The sequence below is a fragment of the Vigna unguiculata genome, chromosome 11, assembly GCF_037176805.1.
Source record: "Vigna unguiculata cultivar grain cowpea cultivar isolate G323 ecotype 2 chromosome 11, ASM3717680v1, whole genome shotgun sequence".
Classification (NCBI taxonomy): Eukaryota; Viridiplantae; Streptophyta; class Magnoliopsida; order Fabales; family Fabaceae; genus Vigna; species Vigna unguiculata.
Window position 1 is genome coordinate 36,740,163 of NC_140802.1, and position 20,173 is coordinate 36,760,335.

Below are 20,173 nucleotides of genomic sequence, written 5' to 3' on the forward strand. Positions count from 1 at the left end.
AGTTTTTGCCAAGAGTGGAACATATATCCGTGTCTCGTACCTATTGTTGTTCAGAGATCTTAGACATGTGGTGGATATGCATGGAGTTGTTGCATTGGTTCACATGTACCTAACGTATGACATTCCAAATGATGTACACGTACCTAGAAGAACAAAGTCATTAGGCAGCCTATGGGTGAGTAACTTTATTTACATAATCATTTTAACACTTTCATTAGATAACATTCTTATGTTTTTACTTGTTACCCTTGCACGACGCACTAAAACGCTTTGCGAGCATTATACAAATGATGGTTGTGAAGAACGTGCAAAGAGTTGTTGAGGAGATCGAAATGTTTGTGGTTAATGTTGATCTTTATTAGGGATGACAACAGGGTGGGGTGAGACAGATTTCGCTACCCCATACTCATTTCTAATCTTTATCTTTTTAGATTATAGTATTTTGTCATAGTTGTAATATGTCACGAATTTATTTTATTAAACTATAGGATCCAATGTTGTCGACTTTTAGAAACCGATGTTACTGGCGTTCAGAAACTAGTGTTTACCGGCTTTCAGAATTTGGTGTTACTAACTTTCAAAAACCGGTGTTATTGGCTTTCAAATACTAGTGTTAACAACTTTTAAAAACCGGTGTTATTGAATTTCATTCTTGGGAGTGTCAGCTACGAACATATTTAGTTTATATTTTTTTTTGAAGGATATAATGGTCTTCACAGTCAAACTTAAAAGTGCAGGAAGAAAAATTGGGGGTGTAGGAAGAAAAACCCCAACATGCCTAGTTTAATTTTAGCTCCACGCATAACCTCAACTATTGATAAGGTATATTATTTTTGTTTTCACGTAAGTAATTTATTTCTTAAGCATTATATAATAACAACATTAAACATTAAACATCAACAGATTAGGAGTTAAAGAAATAATATAAAACATAGGTTAGTCATATATATGGGTATTGACCTAGCAAAATTAGGATGGAACCAACTGATATACTATGGTTACGACGAAATGTTTACCCACATTTTAATTTTTTATTATTATATATATATATATATATATATATATATATATATATATATATACTAAAATCACATTTAATTATATGAATATTTTTTGAATTCTTAATTACTATTTTTATAAGTAAAATTATCTTATTGTAATTAATTATTAAAATTTATATAAATGTTAATGATTTAACTTGTATCATTAGAAGAACATGCCTAAATATATATGTTTGGTAATTGCTCAATTTTTCAATAAAACATACACAGGTTAGTAAAAGGTTTTCAACAAGCATGTATGGTGCATTAATACACAGTAAATTCGGCTGCACTCCTGCATCTCATTATTTTTCTAACCAACTCTGCTTAAGAAACTTGAATGCATATCAAAATTGTTAAAATAATAATAAACTAAATATAATACTGAATGATGACTTTAAAAATATTTATTATTAACGGTTCCTGTTTTCTATATACCTAAATGACAAAATTGTTATTTATATTATTTAGGGACCCCAAACAATTTCAGACTTGGTCAAATTCCTTAAAAGGTACACAATGGAGAAAATCATTTTGAGAAGTCGAAATTAGAGATGAAAGTCTGATTTGGATTCTAAAAACACTAAAAAAAAGTTCACCAAGTGAAATCAAATGAAGTAACAATACTACTGAACATAGTTAAAAGAAAGAGGGCGTATTATTAAAAGAAAAATCTCAGAAAGAGGTGAAAGCAATCGATTAGACATTAGATTAAGCATAATTATATACACAACATTTGATAACCCTCTTTTTCATCCACCATCATCTGCCACATAAAGATACTAAAAAACATGGCTTGCTTATTGGTGTTCTTAAATCCTAGAGACAAATCATGAATCATACTAAACCCAGGAAAACCAACAACATCATCATAATCAAAGGTTTTTCCCATCAGAAATGGCAGACCTAGAAGCGCAGGATCTGAGAGAACCAACTCGCATGAACATCAAAACCGAGGCCATAATCTTCTTCACCTTAACGGCAACCTTCTTGAGCTTCAGCTTAGGCTTTTGAGGCTCCACAAAAGTGTTAGTGTCCAAGGAAGAAAGCTTGTAGGTAGTGAGAAAGATTTTCCTTTGCTTGGCCCTTCTGCGTCTGTAGCTGATCGATTTCAGCATCTTGTCTTTGCCCTGAAGACCCAAAACCTCGTATCTGTATCTGCGGCTGAAGGTGAGGGTGGTGTTGCGAACAAGTGTGCTCATGATTCCTCAAAATATACTTCTTCACATCAAAACACTGATCTTCCAACTGGAAACAAAACTCAGACACGGCTTTTCATTGCAAACTGCGAATGACGTTTTTCGTCATAAATATGTCTGTCGCACGTTTTGGGGTTTGGTATAGACTCGTGTAAAACCGTGTTTGACTGTTGACCGTTATTTCGTTAGTTTTTCGCACTTGGCGTGCGCACTCACTTTTTTTATTTTCATTTATGGCAACATGAGATTTTTTTTTTTTCAAATCTAAATTTTATATGGTTGATGATTTAAAGTGTGGTTGTTGTGCACCTGCCACAAAGGCTACGGCTAATATAGTACACTCTTGAGTGACAATAAAATATTCAAAAAAGAAGAAAGAATTTGGTTTCCACTCACTGATCACAAATATACAATTTTATTCTTCGTATTCAAAATTTGAATTCCACAACTTATTTTATAGTTATTGTAGTTACCATTCTTATTTGTTGATGACTTGTTAGTGTATGACACATGAAAAATGTAACTAACTACTTGAATGTAAATTTGTTCCTTAAAAAAAATGTTACTAACCTAGGATATATAACTTGATGAGGGGAGTTAAAGAGATAAGCTAATGTATAATATATTTACTAATAACATCACACCATTTGTTGATGACAAATAAAAAAATGTCTAAATACAAAAATTATTTAATTTTTAAATTAAAATTGGAAACAAAAAGTAAAAATGAGTATATATTTATTTTTTATGTTTGATACTGTTTTAAAATATTAAAACGTTATTAGAGTTAATTAGAGTATTCAAGATATCTTTTATTTTAAATTTCAATTTCAATTTTATCTTTAAAAAATATTAAAAAGTTAAAAAAACATATTTAAAATATCCTTTAATTATGTAAAACTGTTGAGCTACCAGCACAATTATTTTTTAATTTAATATGAATAACCACTTAAAGTCATATTAAATTGAATTCAGAGTCCACACACATTGAGTTTGAAGGAGCCTTACATAAATAATAGCATGGGAAACGAAGCTTCGCGTTACTATGTTATTTGACCATTTCACCAGGCCATAATAATTGTTAACATCGATATTCTCTGAAAATGACATTTTTAGTTTTTTTATTTATTTGTTTTCACAGTTTTCTTCTGGAAAGAAACTGGGTGAATGCTTTGAATTGATTTTGTGCTTTATTGATTTATTTGTTTGTGGTGAATGGAATGAGAACTCTATATTGATTCCGTTGATTTCTAGAAGAAAATAGTCGTTTGTTCATATTTTATTTAGTATCTCTATGTATTGCTTTAATTAACCATAAAACTTTCTACAATTTTGGGAGAATAGTTCCATGTTCACTTTCTCTTCATAATCTTTGCTTGCAAGTTCTAATGTGTGTGAAAGAGAGACCAGAAATTCTTATTGAAAAAGTCAAGTTCAGAAAATTTATTGTTTTGTTTTGATTTGGTCATAAAGCTCAATAAATTTTCAAAACTATTTTTAGAATTTTTTTTAACTATTATATTTTTAAGTAGGAAGGCAAATATGATTAGGCTCGACTGGCTAGCCCACTCAAAAAAGTCGGACCAAAAATTTCAACTCGAGAACTCTTTCCAATACGGCCTGTCTAGTCCGCAGGTCAAGTCAGGTCAATTCTGAACCCATTTGTTTAAAATGGAAAAGGAACATTGATGATTGTTTATCAATAACTATTTCTCACCAAATGCACCGTGCGAAGTAGTATCAACAAGTGTTTGTACCCACAATGATTTAGCAAGTATAATGATAGTTAGTTTTTGGGTTTTTTGATATGTAAAAATAGATAGTAGTAATTAGATTGAGTGGAGTAGGGGCTATGATTTGATTTCATCTCATTTTCTTCTACTATACCATTACCATCTTGCTTACTTACTATGCAAATCATTCAGTGTCTTGGGAGTATTCTTTTTATGTAGATTTAGGTTCATCCCTAAATTACTAGAACTTAAGGACTTCAAACACAATGTGATTCCTCAACTCCAAGTTGAAAGAATCCTTGCTTTAATGTGCAAGACTCTTTCATCCAGCACCCCCTCTAGTATCCAATGAAGCATCTAGTACAAGTATAGAGGTTTGATTGGACCTTAGTTTAAGATTAGCCTTTCAAATCAATCCAAACCAGTGAAATATGATGAGTTGTCAATTCATCCACACAATTTGAGACCAGTATTCCAACTTAATCTAAATCGGTGAAATAAGATGAATGATCAAGTATCATTAATCATAAATCAAACAAAAAACAATTGAATGAAAGCAAAGATAAATACCCAAGTAGAAGTGTATAGAATCAAAATTGATTAATCAAACCTGAACACGAGGGAGTTCAGCTACTCATAGAATATTACAATCAGTGGCGGAACTTGACCAAAAATTGTAGGGGTGCCAAATTATATTTGTTATATATAATTTTTTTTAATTAAAAAATAATAATTTCTTTTAATTAAAAAAAATTAATTTTTTTACATCATTTTTTTTATTCAAAATAAGCATTCATGACAATAGAATCTAAACAATATAACAATAATATATATGAAAGAGTAACATAAAGTTTATCATCAACAATAATATAAAACAAAAGTTACCTTTATTCAGAGTGCTCCTTTACGCTCTTTCAATGACTTAAAATCTTCAATAATTGAATCAGAGCTGAAGCTAGTTGCAATATCCCTTTCAATATAGATTATCATAGTGTTTGCTAAAAATTCAGCCTCCATCTTATTTCTCAACTTGTTCTTGATTATTTTCATTGCAGAAAAAGATCTTTCAGTTGTAGCTGTAGAAACTGGAAGAGTCATGATAAGACGAAGTAATCTATCTATCAAGTAGTAAACTTCAGACTTTTTTGTTGTTGCCAAACATGTACATAACTCTTGCATTGTTGATAAATTCTTCAAATTTGAATCTTGACGAGCATCAATAATGAAATGTTGAAGTTGAAAATTCAAATTAATCTTCTCTTACTCATTGAAATCCATGGGATAATATTTTTCCACAAGAGTGCAAATTTTATCAATATTAAAAGCTTTATAAGCATCCTTAGGATCCAAAGCAGAGCTTAGAATTAATAACTCCATTGCTTGGTCATTAAATCTACTATTTAACTCTTGTAATTGCTTATCAATGGTAACAAAGAATATTTCAACTTTGAAATAATGCTCCACTGTAATATGATCCTTTTGGTGACGAGAGTGTCCTTGCCTTGCTACATAAGAAGCCCCAAAATTAGGCACCTCAATATCATGTTTTTCACAAAAAGAAGTCACATTTTTTAATAACTTATCCCAACCATTTTCTCTCAAGTTTTGAATAAGTCATTTTGTAGAACAAACTAGACGCATAGCATTAACTATATCCTGAGATTGTTCTTGTAATGCTTGACAAAGAACATCTGTTATCCCCATAATTTCTCTCATCAAATACAAGATCAGTATAAACTCAAATGAGGTCAAGCTTTTGTAAGCATTATCAGAATCACCACGTTGTGAATACGTAGATCCATCAACATTAATTTTTTCTAGAACTAAACAAGTTGCATCATACATATTGATCAAGCTACAAATAGAAGAGAAATGGGAGCTCCAACGGGTATCCCCAGCTCGTTTTAAAGTACCAATTTGATTTGCCCCTTTACCCTTTTCAAGCTCATCAATTTCTAACAAATATGCAATTTGATCTAACTTGGCAGCCTGTAACTCATCATGATGTTTACTAGAAGAGCAAACAATATTGACAATGAAAGTGAATTTTGAAAAGAATTGGTGAATTGGAATAACTTCTCTTGATGCAGCAACCAAGGCAAGTTGTAACCGATGAGCAAAACAATGAACATAATATGCATAAGGACAATCAGTCAAAAATAATGCTTGTAATCCATTCCATTCTCCTCTCATATTGCTAGCACCATCATACCATTGACCACGGATATTAGAAACATTAAGATTATGTCGAGATAGTACAACACACAATTCATTCTTCAAAGTTATTGCTGCAGTGTCTTTAACATGCACAATATCAAAAAATCGCTCTTGAATAAAACCATTTTTATCAACAAATCTCAAAACAAGAGCCATTTGCTCTTTTTTTGATTTATCACGAGCTTCATCGACAACTATACAAAACTTGGAATCCCCAATTTCCTCACGAATATGATTTTTCACTTTACTAGAAAGAATATTCAATAACTCCTTTTGAATTTTGGGTGAAGTATATTTGGAATTGAATGGAGCATTTTCCAACACAACTTTTGCAACTTCATCATTGTATGATGCTATGAGTTTTATCATCTCAAGAAAATTACCTTGGTTCCTCGATTCAGTACTTTCATCATGACCTCTAAAAGCACAAGCTTGAAGTGATAAAAAACGAACCGTGTCGATTGAAGTCTTGAGACGTAATCGATTCTTCATAATTTGATCTGAGCTTTGCACTTCCAAAACATTCCTAATGTGACAATTTTGATTTAACAAGTCTTGACAAGCAGACACTGCAATATTGTGTGGTGAACAAGGATCCTTCCCAATGTGTTTAAGGAAAGCACAATTTTTTCCATTATTAACTTTCCTCCAATTTTTAAAACCTATAAAATAACATTCAAAAAGTTAAAACATGTTGATGACAATAAACTTATTGCCAATTAGAATTCAATGAAAATAAACTCAATTACCTGTAACAATGAAAACATCTGAGCCAGGTCGTCCGCTTGGTTTTTTACTAAAAAGATAGCACGGTAAGCAATATGCAGCATCTTTTAATGGCGAATACTTTAACCATGAAGGAAATAAGCTAAACCATGTGTACTGAAATCTTCTTGGATGATCATCTTTACCATAAAATGGATAATTTTCTAGACGCATTTGATATGGACCCCATTTTAGATAAGCCCTTCGTACCTCATCAATTTGATTTGGTGGGTATTGCCAAATTTGAAGACGCTTTCCCGGATTACGTTCTAAAGTATTTTCAAATTCATTATGTGTAACTTTGGGAACCTTAGAGAGTTGTTTTTCATTTTCTTCAATATTTGGATTCTCATGAAGTTTCTCAATTTTAGATGACGTAGATGCATTTTTTTCATCTTCATCACAAGCCTTCCTCTTGAAAAAAGAATCAATTCTTTTACTCTTTATCATAATTTTTCTAATATAAATTTTTCACCTCTCACCTATTTACAAAAAGATAAAATTATGAATACCCAAAATTAAATCTTAAAAGCAAGACTCAATATTTTAAGAAAACTAATAACTTCTAAATGATTAGCTTCTCTTACCTTAGAGTAGATTCCTAATCTTGTTCTTCCCTTACACAACTTCAAAGCTTAAAATAGCTCTATCTACACAAAGAAGAGTTTGATCAATAATTAAAGCATGATTTATGATCTCTAACAGATAGATATATGCCTAGAGCGTAGAAAAGCCACATACAAGAGGGAAACATATTGCTTCAAAAATAAAAAGGAAAAGATGAACTTACTCAAAAGAAGAAATTGTTCGGTCCAAAATGTTCCTTAACTCTTCAATTTTGTCGTAGTGCAATTTGATTTTGAAAATAATAAGGAATTGATGGTGAAAATTGAGATGAAAATAAAAGGGGAGAAAGAGTTGGAGGCACGGAAGAGAGAAACCAAATAGAACAGTATAAGAAATTATAATAGAAAACAAAACGTGATTTTTAAATTTTAAAATAGATTTTTCAAACTAAATTAATATAAATAAGGTAATAATATATAAATAAAGTAATAATATATAAATAAAGTAGTAATATATAAATATATTTTTTTAAATATATAGAAAATAAAATAAAATAAAAATAATTAATATAAATAGAGTAATAATTTTTAAATATTATTTTTTAAATATATAGAAAAAAAAGTGAAACAAAAAACGGTTGGGGGAGCCTTGGCTCCCCCGTGTCCCTTAATAATTCCGCCCTTGATTACAATGCAATTCCAACAACATTTGCACAAAAGATTTACACTAAGAGCATCTCGTTCAAGCTTCACAGACCCTATTCTTTCCTATAGCTACATTTCCAACACTTCACTCAATGCCTAGAATGAAGACATGAGGTATTTATTTATAGGAATTTTTGGGCGGCACTCAACCCAACTTTTGGTGCTCAACCACTAGGGTTTCTTCACAAGGTTTCCTTCTCACCTCAGCCCCTTGTCCTAGTCTTTAACACTTGACTTTTCTCTTTTGGAAGGGTTTTCTGCTCAACCTCATGTATTTGTGCTCCAAATTTTCTTGCAAAGAAGGTTTCCTCATAAGGCTCAACTCCATTTGTTGTGCTCAACCAGAAAGTCAAAATATGTTGTTCTATCTTTTTTACTTCCATGGTTGAGCACCATACTTGTTATTTTCTCTTATATTCACTACAAAACAACAAAATATCATTATAATTCATAAAACTCCAATTCTCACTACATCATTATGTATCTTAAGCTAAGCAGGTTTGTTTATACATAAATAGAGCCATTTGATGCATGATAAATGTCAATTTCAAATGAAAAATTTATTTATTCTTGACACTTATCACCACACCCCACTTTAGCTCTTTGCTTTCCCTAAAGCAAAGCAGGACAAAACAGAATGGCAAAATAATGAGTTTTATGGGTTGTCAAAGAACTAGTTGAACATGTTGAATGCAAGTGAGGGAACAACAAAATAATCTATCCATTCTCAAACCAATACCAATGCATAGCAGTTCATAGTTTGGGGAACCAACATGGATTTTCACCTATATTTTTCAATCTGGTTTATACTAAATGCACTCCCAAGCTTAAGTATCTTACGCTCCAAACAACCTTGCAAGCTTTCAGTTAATTTTATATCTCATTTCCCAGAATTGTCTACACATGTAACATCCCTAAGGAATATTACTAATTTAAATAAATAAGTAAGGAAAGAAAATAAAACGTCACGATATTGCTATTCCCCAAACGCGGGAAAAATTAAAATGTTTAAACATTGCGCCACAATATTTAAAATCGTCGTACTTAAAGCTTTACAATTTCCAAAAATTCAAAAAAAATAAAATGATAATCATAATCAAAATCCTAGCTTAATCCCCAACTAGCCCTCACTCTGTCGCCTGAGCATCCTCAGCATCACCTGTATCAACATATGCTCCCATGTAACGAATCACACGATCATCGCCATACACAAACAGAAAGGGTGAGCTGAGAAAATAAAATAACATGTATATACACATAAATATTAGCATCAGATAAATCATACACCCGTCTAGTTCAACCTACTAAGTTCTTGGCCAAGACCTTAACCCCAAGACTATATAGCCTTCAATTCACACAAAAGGTTAGCCTTGGACTCGGGAATATGATGCTCACACGAACCTGCCCGCTCGTGGTCCTGCCTCTACGAACCTCCCCGCTCGTAGTCCTGCTCTACGGACCTACCTGCTCGTAGTCCAACACATGTGATCCACCAGTCTCGTACCTCCTCGCACGTGGCATCTCTCAAACGTGAGCACGAAACATACGAACCTACCTCGCTCGTAAACCCACGTGAGAGTAATTGGATATGAACCTCCCCGCTCATATCATCACATGTTAACCACCATCCATGAACCTACCCGCTCATGGCACAACATCACCCGATCCAAGCATAGCATCATTGCTTAAACACAACACAACACAAGTTATAGATTGTTAGATTCTCACCCAGCGCAACACCCAGCACCGTCAGGCGACACAGGCCCATACCTTCTGGCGGTACCTTCCTGTCGCCATGAGCCAGCGTCTCTAGACCCACTGTTTTACAGGCGCCGCTTGGCGGAACGCACCTTGCCGCCAGGCGCCACGCGGTGCAGGGACCTCTCCTGCAGTTCCTATCGCTTGGCGCACCTACTCGAGCCGTCAGGCACTATGACAGTAGCGCAAAACTGTTGGTTTATGCACTCAATACTATCTAGCTTATACCCCAAAGCATTCTAAGTTATCGGTGCACCCTCGCTTAATGGACGTCAAGTCCAATTATGAGATTACAACAGTTCAATTGCTTACAATATATACTCACCAAATCCCCCATTTTCCGCGATGTGTGATTATCAATATCCTTACCAATTATTTATGACATAAGTGGCCCATACACTTTACACTAGATGCTTGTTTATCATCATCACACACATCATTATGATACACTATTGCGCATACATTACACTAGATTAATTTCACCTTTGGGAGTTCTCTATCTGTTTAGTATAACAGTGTCTCGTGTACCCCACGTTTACTACATTGGCTCTATCTTTAACACCCTGTACACCTCTGTTTCCTTCCCTTATTTTCTTACCAATTACACATTCCTATCTTAAGGCATCTAGGTTCTAAAGATTTCATAAATCATATCCTACACATTTACAACTCATACCTTACAAGTTAACCCACCAATGCATAGTCAGTATTCCAACCTCGTATACTTAGTAAAACTCAATATTTTAATTCTCCTATTGTCTCAACTACAAAGACATCCAGTACCCGAGTCTCTTCCATTTTCCTTGTCCTAACTTTTGTTCCAACTCACTCCCAACCTCTTCCCTCGCGACCAACCAAAACCAACACAACATTTTTGCCACTGTCCTCGTCATCGCCTGGCGGCAAGCTGAGTGCCGCGAGGCGGTACACCAGAACCCAGAAAAAAACCCCAGGCTACTATACCCATGACATGCTCAAGATGTTCAGGACTCAATCCAGTCACCAAATTCAATACCAGTCAATAATTCACTCGTGGTTTATTGACCCAATTTCCGTTGAAATTATATCCTTTAATTCGTACATGCTATGAACCATAGTAATTCAATTTGGATTCTACGCCTTCCAACACCCCAACTCTAACCATGATAATTATGAAGAGTATTCCCAAAGCACCAATAGACCCCAATTCTCACAATTTCGTACTATTAACACATAGCATCAACAGAAGATCACAACCAAAAGTCCCAATGACCCCTGCGTACATAGCAAATCAAAAAAAAACTCACGAACAGCGTCGCGCCACCTGGCAGATCTTCATTGCCGCCAGACGGTTCATGCTAGAATCAAGAACAAGACACACCTCTTATGTGCCGCCTGGCGGTAGGGATTGGGCCGCCAGGCGGTTTCTGGGAATAAACCCAGAAACTTTAATAAAACAGTGCAACAAGAGTGGAAATCATGCAATTTCGATCGTACAAGGTACAACATAGCGATTGCTATTAAAAACACGCAAAGACAACTCCCCTTACCTCTGATCCTCGCTCCAAATTCGAATTGAACGTGCCTCTAACCTAAAATGACCCTTGTCCTTTGCTTGCACTCTAACAATGGTTTACACTCCAACTCCTTGCTCCACACAGTGTGAATTGCTTCTGGAAAAGCTTTTGCCAAACCCTCACACGCAAATCCCAGCCTCTTTTCTCTAATTCCTTTTCCTTTCTCACAATTACTCTCTCCTAATTACCCCTTAATGCCTTAAAACGAATTTTTAATAAAAAGTAGATTAAGGCTAATCAATGATTAATTATCCAAGCGTTTTCTAGCCCTTAGGTTACCTCTCTATTGGCTGCTAGGGTTTCTAACCCTTTCATATTCATGCCAAAGGAAAATTTGGCAAAAAGAGAATTAATTAGTTCTCAACAAGGTTTAAACTCACAACCCTTCAATCACAAAGAAATTGCACAACCAATTCAACCAATTTACAATTATGATAATTCCTTCAATTCTAAGGTTATGTGATCACGTCACCCATTCAAATATATAATATAAAAAATTCATAAATTAAATAACATACAAATGGCATACATAGAACTCGAACCCAAGTCCTCACTCACAAACAAAGTACTCTCAATTGCTTAAGCTAGTACTTTTCCACGTCATAGAAATCCGCATTAAATACTTTAAATGCTTCTATTACCCGAATTTATTAAATAATTATTTAATTAACTTTTTAATTTTCTCGGGTCTTACAACACACATTAAGCATGGATCACTAAGGTCTTTCTTGAGCCTGTAACTTGGCTAGGTTTTGAAGGAACTTTGTTTTATAAGACAAACAAGACTCATTAATAAAAAAAAGTTAAAATAATATGTGCATATCATGAGTCCTTCAACTTTATTTAGTTTAGCTCTATTTGTCTTTTTATGCATTTCAATTCTGATGCAATTTTTTTTCTTTTCATCTTTTTTGTTTTGCACCAAAGTTATTTTTCTCAATCCTCTAGACTGCATTTTTCTTTTCCTTAGGTAGTTTCTTCAATTGGCCTTCTTCCTTGCATGTTATTCCAACACACATGCTATTTTTGTCTTCCTTATCAATGAAAAAATATGGGATATTTACTTTTGTGGGCTAAGGTGTGTATTGTGAGGCTAAGGTTTAAAAAGGGATTTAAAATCCAATTCGAGGTAGCCTATTTGGCTCTAAGTATGGATATTCAACAAACATGCATGACTAATTTCAAAATGTGAAAGGCAAGAATGTGTAAAGTCTTCAAGTTGAAGAGGCTAATAGAAGATCAAGAGAGTCACAAATCAGTATTCCCTTCGAACACATCTATTGAGGAAATTGAAAAACAATAATCAAATTGGAGGGTGTAATAAGCATGTTGACTTGTAAAATGGTGAAAAAGAGGTTAATACAAGAAAATGTCTCATTAACAGTTAATTTTAGTGACTAAAAGTTGTTAGTCACTATAGTGACCTTTAGATACAAATATATAAAATAAAATTATTGATTACTAAAATAGTCATTATTATGAATAAGAAGTTATAATTGGTTGCTAAATTGGTCACTAATTAATTAAAGACTAATTTATAATCAATTCATTTGGTTGCAAAAAACCTTGGTAGCTAATGTTTAGTGACCAATTTTCTTTGGTAGCTAAATTTTAGAAACCAATTACAATTTTTTATTCATAATAGTGACTATTTTAGTAATCAATAATTTTTAATTTTGTAAATTGGTGTCTCAATTGGCCACTATTGTGATTAACAATTTTTTGTCACTAAAATTGGTTATTAATGAAACATTTCTTATAGTGGATGTCTCAAGACAAGCAAGATCGACATGAAAGATCTAATAGGAAACATTGTTGAAACATAGAAAAAACTCAACTAAAGAGTCCATGTTAGTAACATCGAAGCGAATAAAGGCATCAAAAAGATACAATCAAAACAAATACGAAGGTCAACTCGAGAAAAAAAATTATATACAATAACTACCACAAAATATGGAAGCAAAGAAAACATCTAGCATGACGTATGCAATTTTTAGGACCGTTACTCTGGTTTATCTATTTTTTTATATTTTTTACTATGTTGTAAAAATAGGGAGAGAATATAAATAGGGGGTCAAATGTAAATAGAGGTGACAAATTATGGATACAATTTGAAATATACTGAAAAACGCTTTGAGCAGAAAAATGACAAGATCAATATTGATTGTAGAAATTTAGGTCACTCCTCTCGTTATTTTACTTTATCAATTTCTATTTTATCTTTAGTAATTTAGTTTTCTACAATTTACATCTCCAAAAAAACTCTTCACCATCATTTTCTTCTCCATTTTATTTTTATTTTTCAATTCCTTAATGAATCCATATTGAACAACAAAAATATGATCTTTGGAAATAAATACATATTTTGTTGATTACAGTCAACATAACACAAAAATTGAATGAATTAAAAAATTTTGTAATCTTAATTCATATCGTAAGTGAATTGTGTATAAAATTTATTCTCACAAATGCATAGAATATTTAAACACTTTCAATCAAATTGAAAATATCAAGCTTACTCGTTGTAAATGAACTTGTGTCGAGTAGATTGAATTTACTAAAGTTCCCATGTGACTATCGAATTCAAATCCTCGAAAAAGTAATATTATATAAATGAATAAAAATTGTTGGCATAAAAAGAAAATCATTCCACACCACCACTGAAAAAGAAAAATGAAAAATCTTTTAATGATGTAGAGATAAAATTTGATATGATTGTTCGCTTCAGTTTTTTCTATACATGTAAAGAAAGTGTCGTTAAAATAGAGAGTAAAATATAAGTTGTAAATCCTCTTATATACTAAAAACATATGTTGCCATATTTCCTTTTGTCTATGAAGGTGACATTGACGATGGAAACCTAAAACATCAATCATTGTGGCCTTATTGATTGTACCTAAGGACACTTCAAAACGCAACCACCTATCTGCGTTGGCATTATGGTATTCAATTTGGTTTAATGGAGAAAACCTCTCTTTGTCACCCAACTTTAGTCATTTGGAACTCAGTGAAAATTTTTAACTTTTTTAACATTTTTTTTATTTATTCACATATTTTAATAGCGAGTGTTAAATCTATTTTTATTTTCAAGATGTTAAAAACATATTTATTTTATTTTTCTTTGTAAGATCTTGTAAGAGGAATTATCTATTGTACCGTTAATAAGATGTAAGAGCATTCCTCCTGAATAAAAAGTACACTGAATAAAAAAGCAACTTCTCTTTTGTTCTCTAGTCATCAATTATTGGTCTTACATGTTGGTTCCTAATCTATATCTTTATTTTAGCATAATATAAAATAATTTTAACAATTTTCAAAAGAATAAAAATATTTATTTCTGAAAAAATAAATTTAGTGGGGGTGGGGTCCCATTGTCCATAGAGATATTTTTATTTTCATTTTCTGTTCTTAATCTATGTATATATTCCGGAACCTTTATGCTGTTTCTGAAGGGTAAAATGGAGACTTTGAATGCCTTGAAAAGTGACTTCTTAGTTATCTTATAACATATACAAGGTTTCATGTCAGCATTTCCAATGATACCTTTTAAGATGTATCTATCCATTAATTCTCAAACTCTCGAAGTCTCTTGCAAATGTTTTTTCAGATAAATAAATTTTATATGATAATTATTTAGTTTATATTTTTTAACTTTAAAATATCTCATTATATTATTTATATTTTTATTCTAGCTTCGTATCTTGTCTTTCTCAAGGAGATTATTCACACCACGATTTGGTTTGATTTTTGATTAAAAATACAAATAAATTAAATATAAAAGAAATTTAAATTTATATATGTGATTACTATCTGCTTTTAACTAAACATACGTATAAAATAATTTTTACTGTCTAATTTATAATCTTTTAATAGAACATATATTTGCGATATAAAGTTATATTATAAATAGTCACATTTTTCTATTTCACTACCTTTTAAAGATTTGTTTAAGTTTATATTGTATTAAATAATGTGTTAAAGTATAAAAACATATATAAGGAGTGTCCATATTTTTACAATAAAAATACATAAAATTAAAATAATTATTTTTTATTTATATATTATACCATAAATATATAAAATAATTTATAAATATATTTTTTGTATTTAAAAAGTGTGTCTGCAACAAACCTTTACATATTATTTTAATATAATTTATATTATTTTAATATTTATTTAGTCTTTATATTTATTATTATTTAATTTTAATTTAATTAAAAATAAAAATAATAACTTTCGTTCTTTTTTAATTGATAACAAATTTAATTTTTATATAAATTTTATATTAATATTTTTATCAAACAAGATTTAGTTTACTTAAATTTATATTTTGCATTTAATTTTATTTAAATTTTGTTTTAAAATTATAAATGTAAATTTATTTAAAATTTATATTTCAAAAATTTTATTTCAAATAAATTTATTATATCATACTTCAATATTATTTTTTATTTGAATTTATATTTTAAATAATTGTATATAAAATTATTTGAACTCTACATTTTTTGAAATATAAATTTGAAATATAGTTGAAATAAATATATTTCAAATAAACATAAACTTAAATTTATAATTTTAAAACAAAATTTTAAAAAACTTAATGTTATTAAAAGTGATTTTGAAATAGAGTTAATTTAAAATAATTTCAGTAATATTAGTATAATATTTGTAACGTCTCATTTAATTAATAAACGTAATTAAAGGAAGCGTCACACACAGATAGTACAACAGCACAGTCCTGGGGTCTTAAACACAACCCCTACAATATCCTAGGCACACCATGATGCCAAAACTAAACCAGTTACAGCATTCAACAGTAACCAAAAGGAAATTAAAAGACAATTAGTACATGGGCCATAGCCCAGAAAGAAAGCACATAAAGATATAGATCTAGTCCAAGCGGACTATGCAGCGGAACCTCCATCACCCTGATGATTTCGGGGAGTTCTCACCTCTACTCACATCAACAATTTGATGATCATTGCAAAAGAAAAGATCACACCACAGAACATACAATAACAAACAGTAGGGACACCTAAGCATTTTATGACTTTCAAACCAATACACTAAGACTCGACTCATCCGGATACATATAATCTGGTCGGATACCTCTGCTCACCCTCGAGCTGCTCACCCCCGAGCTATGTGTTACAAGTGTTACAATGAATCAATCCCCCCCCCACAAGGTTAGCCCTTCATGAGTTTCAGGCCTCCTACTACTCTCACCACAAGAGTCAGTTCGCTCTAAGTGAGACTAACTGACTCCTTAGAGTGTCAGGATACAATTTTTACCTTGAATCCTTACCAAATTATATAGATGGGGCACCACCATGGACACCCACTAACAGGGGCCATGGAATTATGTCCCGACCACTGAAGCACGACCCTGAAATCTCACCTAGAGATTTCAAGGATTTACGCACTGACCATCGACCAATCATGTTCAATCAATCAAGAAAGACCTATCATGCACACACACACACACACACACACACACACACACACACACACACACACACACATATATATATATATATATATATATATATATATTATATCAACCTTTATAACTAATCTCTTTCATGTTCCAAATCAACCCATACCAATTCATCATACTCCATCCATGAATATAGAATTCTAACTCATCTCATTACCATGCCACTTTAATACCAACCATCTCATTAAAATCACATGCTAAGTTCATACCAAACCCATCATTCACAAATCATGAATCACATTACTCATGCATAATCATTTGTCTCATGCTTTTAACACAATACTTAAATCCAAGCAAGTATTAACCATTCAAGATTCAAGGAAACGATCAAACATCACACTGCTCTCACCCAGCTCCTCGCTCAAGCTGAAGGGTCTCGCTCAGGTGAGAGACTCTCGCTCAGGCGAGCCCTCTTCGCCTAGGTGAGGGCTCAAAAAGGGGAATAGTAAACTTAAGCGGGATCTCGCTTAGGCGAGACCCCTCTCGCCTGAGCGAGGTGCACACTCGCTCAAAATAGCGTAGGTCGCCTGAGCGACTACGCGCGTAAAGTAACTTGGGCGAGCTTCTGTTGATCTCGCCTAGGCGAGACATGCTCGCTTGGGCGAGAAAACCAATGCCCACCACTGTTCTCTCGTGCAATAGTCCAATAATACCACCAAACCAACACAATAACATCTCATAAACTCCCAGTAGCATGCCATCCAATCAAATCATGCAATATCATCAAGCAATCACGAAAAATCACAGATTTAGCAAAAACCCTAACTTCCCTTACTTGGAAATAAGCTAGTAGACTATCCCGACGCGACCTCGACACCGAACAAAAGAGGCAGTAGCTCTAGGAACAAAGATAAGTAGCTGGAAGGAAACAGTGGGACAAAGCAGAACGAGTCTTTGAGATGAGCCTCAATGAAATGCCGAAAATAAAGCTAGAGGAAGACCACTACGAGTTCAGAAGCAACTTACATGGAGAGGAAGAGCTTGAGTTCGCTTGGGGAAGTTGACGGCTAACCCTAGCAGAGCGTTCTGAAAAGGAAGAGGGACAGCGTTTTAGGTTCTGTTTTGCAAGAATGAGGCTGAAAGGGAAACCCTAGCAGCTTTAGGGGCCTTAGCACCCTATGGGCCAGCCCTTAAGCCCAATAGATTAAGGCCAGCCCTTAAACATTAGGGCAGAAAATAAAACTGGGCCTTACAATATTCATGTAAAAGTATGTAAAAGTATAAAGTTTAATCTCAATACCAGCATAAAATTTATAAGAAAAATTAAATTTTTTATTAATAAAATTGATTTACTTTAACAAAAATTTAGATTAAATTAAGCTTAAATGAATATCTAAAATAACAAATATATGAAACAAATCGAGATTAAGTCAATAATACAGTAACACATACTGCCACATCACATTGACACTGTCACATAGTATTTTTTTAAAAGAAAACTTAAGAAAATAAAAAAAAAAGTTTTAAAAAAGTTTTAAAAATTAGAAAAAACCACTAACGGACACATATTTAATTAAGGTTGTATTAGCACAATATTAATAGAAAGTATCTAATTCTTATATTGTTGGTGTATGGCGGGTACATCCCGGCCCGAGTGAGGGAGCTCTCATGCTCTGGCCCAATTGCTGGGGCTTTGATCCAGCACGACGCTGACATCCCAGTAAGTGTGACGCGTCTGTACACATCCCGACCCTCTTGGCCGTGTACATCCCGGCCCAAGGGAGTGACAGACGAAAAATGGGATTATGGCGCAGGGGTACAGAGGAGCAGCGCGCAATCTCAACCCTAAAAAGGAAGGAATTGATATTTGGAGAAGTACAGACGAGCAAACCCCAAAAAGAAAGGAGTTGATAGTTGGAGAAGTACAGACGGGCAAACCCCAAAAAGAAAGGAGTTGATAGTTGGAGAAGTACAAACGGGCAAACCCCAAAAAGGAAGGAGTTGATATTTGGAGAAGTACAGACGGGCAAACCCCAAAAAGGAAGGAGTTGATATTTAGAGAAGTACAAACGGGCAAACCCCAAAAAGGAATGAGTTGATATTTAGAGAAGTACAGATGGGTAAAACCCAAAAAGGAAGGAATTGATCTTTGGCAAAGCAGCAACATGAAATCTCAGTCAGAAAGGAAAGAACCAACACGTATAAACTTAATCAGAAAAGAAAGAGTGGATTCTCGAATACAAACGGTCCGCAAATAACAATAGCAGGTCTGTCAAGAGACTAGTATAAATTAAGACCTAGTGAACACGTAAAGGTATGCTTTTCTCACCGAACCAATTACACCTCATATCGAATCACTATTTGACTTGAGCGTCGGAATGCCTGTAGGTACACCCACCTCTGGAGTGCAGACGGTAAGGAGATCCGGGAGGAGTCCAGAGAGGAGCATAAGGAGATTCGACATAGAAGGTTCTTGAGATCGTCTGGTTCCGCACTAAAATAGTATCGATCAAGTACATATACATTTTAACATAGATGTGTTAAGAAAGAAATTTTAGTTTAATTCAATTTTAAAAATTCAACTTATAAATTGATGTTTGCATTAACTAAATCGTTTTTACTATAAGGACGGATGTAGCCAAATGGATCAAGACAGTGGACTGTGAAGCCACCGTTCGCCCATATTTATATATAGATAGATATAGATATTGTTTAGATTTTCAAGTATAAATCTGAAATAAAGAAAAATGGCTAAAAATTCTTCAAAATAATGATTATTATCAAATATATAAGAATGGACAGATATGTAATTTACGTAAGACTCCCAACAAGTTAAATATATAAAAATATTTTATAATGAATGTGTCAATTTTTGAAAGGCCATATTATAAACTTATAATATAATTATATGTCTGCCGCTTAACAGTAATTATATACTAATTATGTGGTAATCTTGCTAGTAGAATTAGCTACTATAATTGAGTCACTCACAAAATTTTAATAAGAATTTAATTTAAAACAGTAAAAAAAATAAAAAACATTATAATTTAATTAGGCAGAAAAATATGTTTAATTTGGAGAAGAAAAAAGTAATAATAGTTATGTTTTCGTTGCAGAAGTTGTTGTAATGATTGGGATGTTGTATTTATTTGAAAATGAGAAAAAGGAAAGAAGGTAGTTTAATTAAGGTTGTGGTT

The 20,173-nt window shown here is 32.7% G+C and overlaps 1 protein-coding gene and 1 pseudogene across 1 annotated transcript; both read right to left on the minus strand.

Moving 5' to 3' along the window:
• Nucleotides 1-1,726: 1,726 nt before the first annotated feature.
• LOC114168832 (uncharacterized) lies at nt 1,727-2,352 on the minus strand. The gene has a single exon (XM_028053795.2). It carries the CDS (start codon nt 2,240-2,242, stop codon nt 1,916-1,918), a length of 327 nt encoding a protein of 108 aa, XP_027909596.1. The 5' UTR covers nt 2,243-2,352; the 3' UTR covers nt 1,727-1,915.
• A 2,511-nt stretch (nt 2,353-4,863) lies between these two features.
• LOC114170354 (uncharacterized) lies at nt 4,864-7,434 on the minus strand (annotated as a pseudogene).
• Between the last annotated feature and the right edge of the window lie 12,739 nt (nt 7,435-20,173).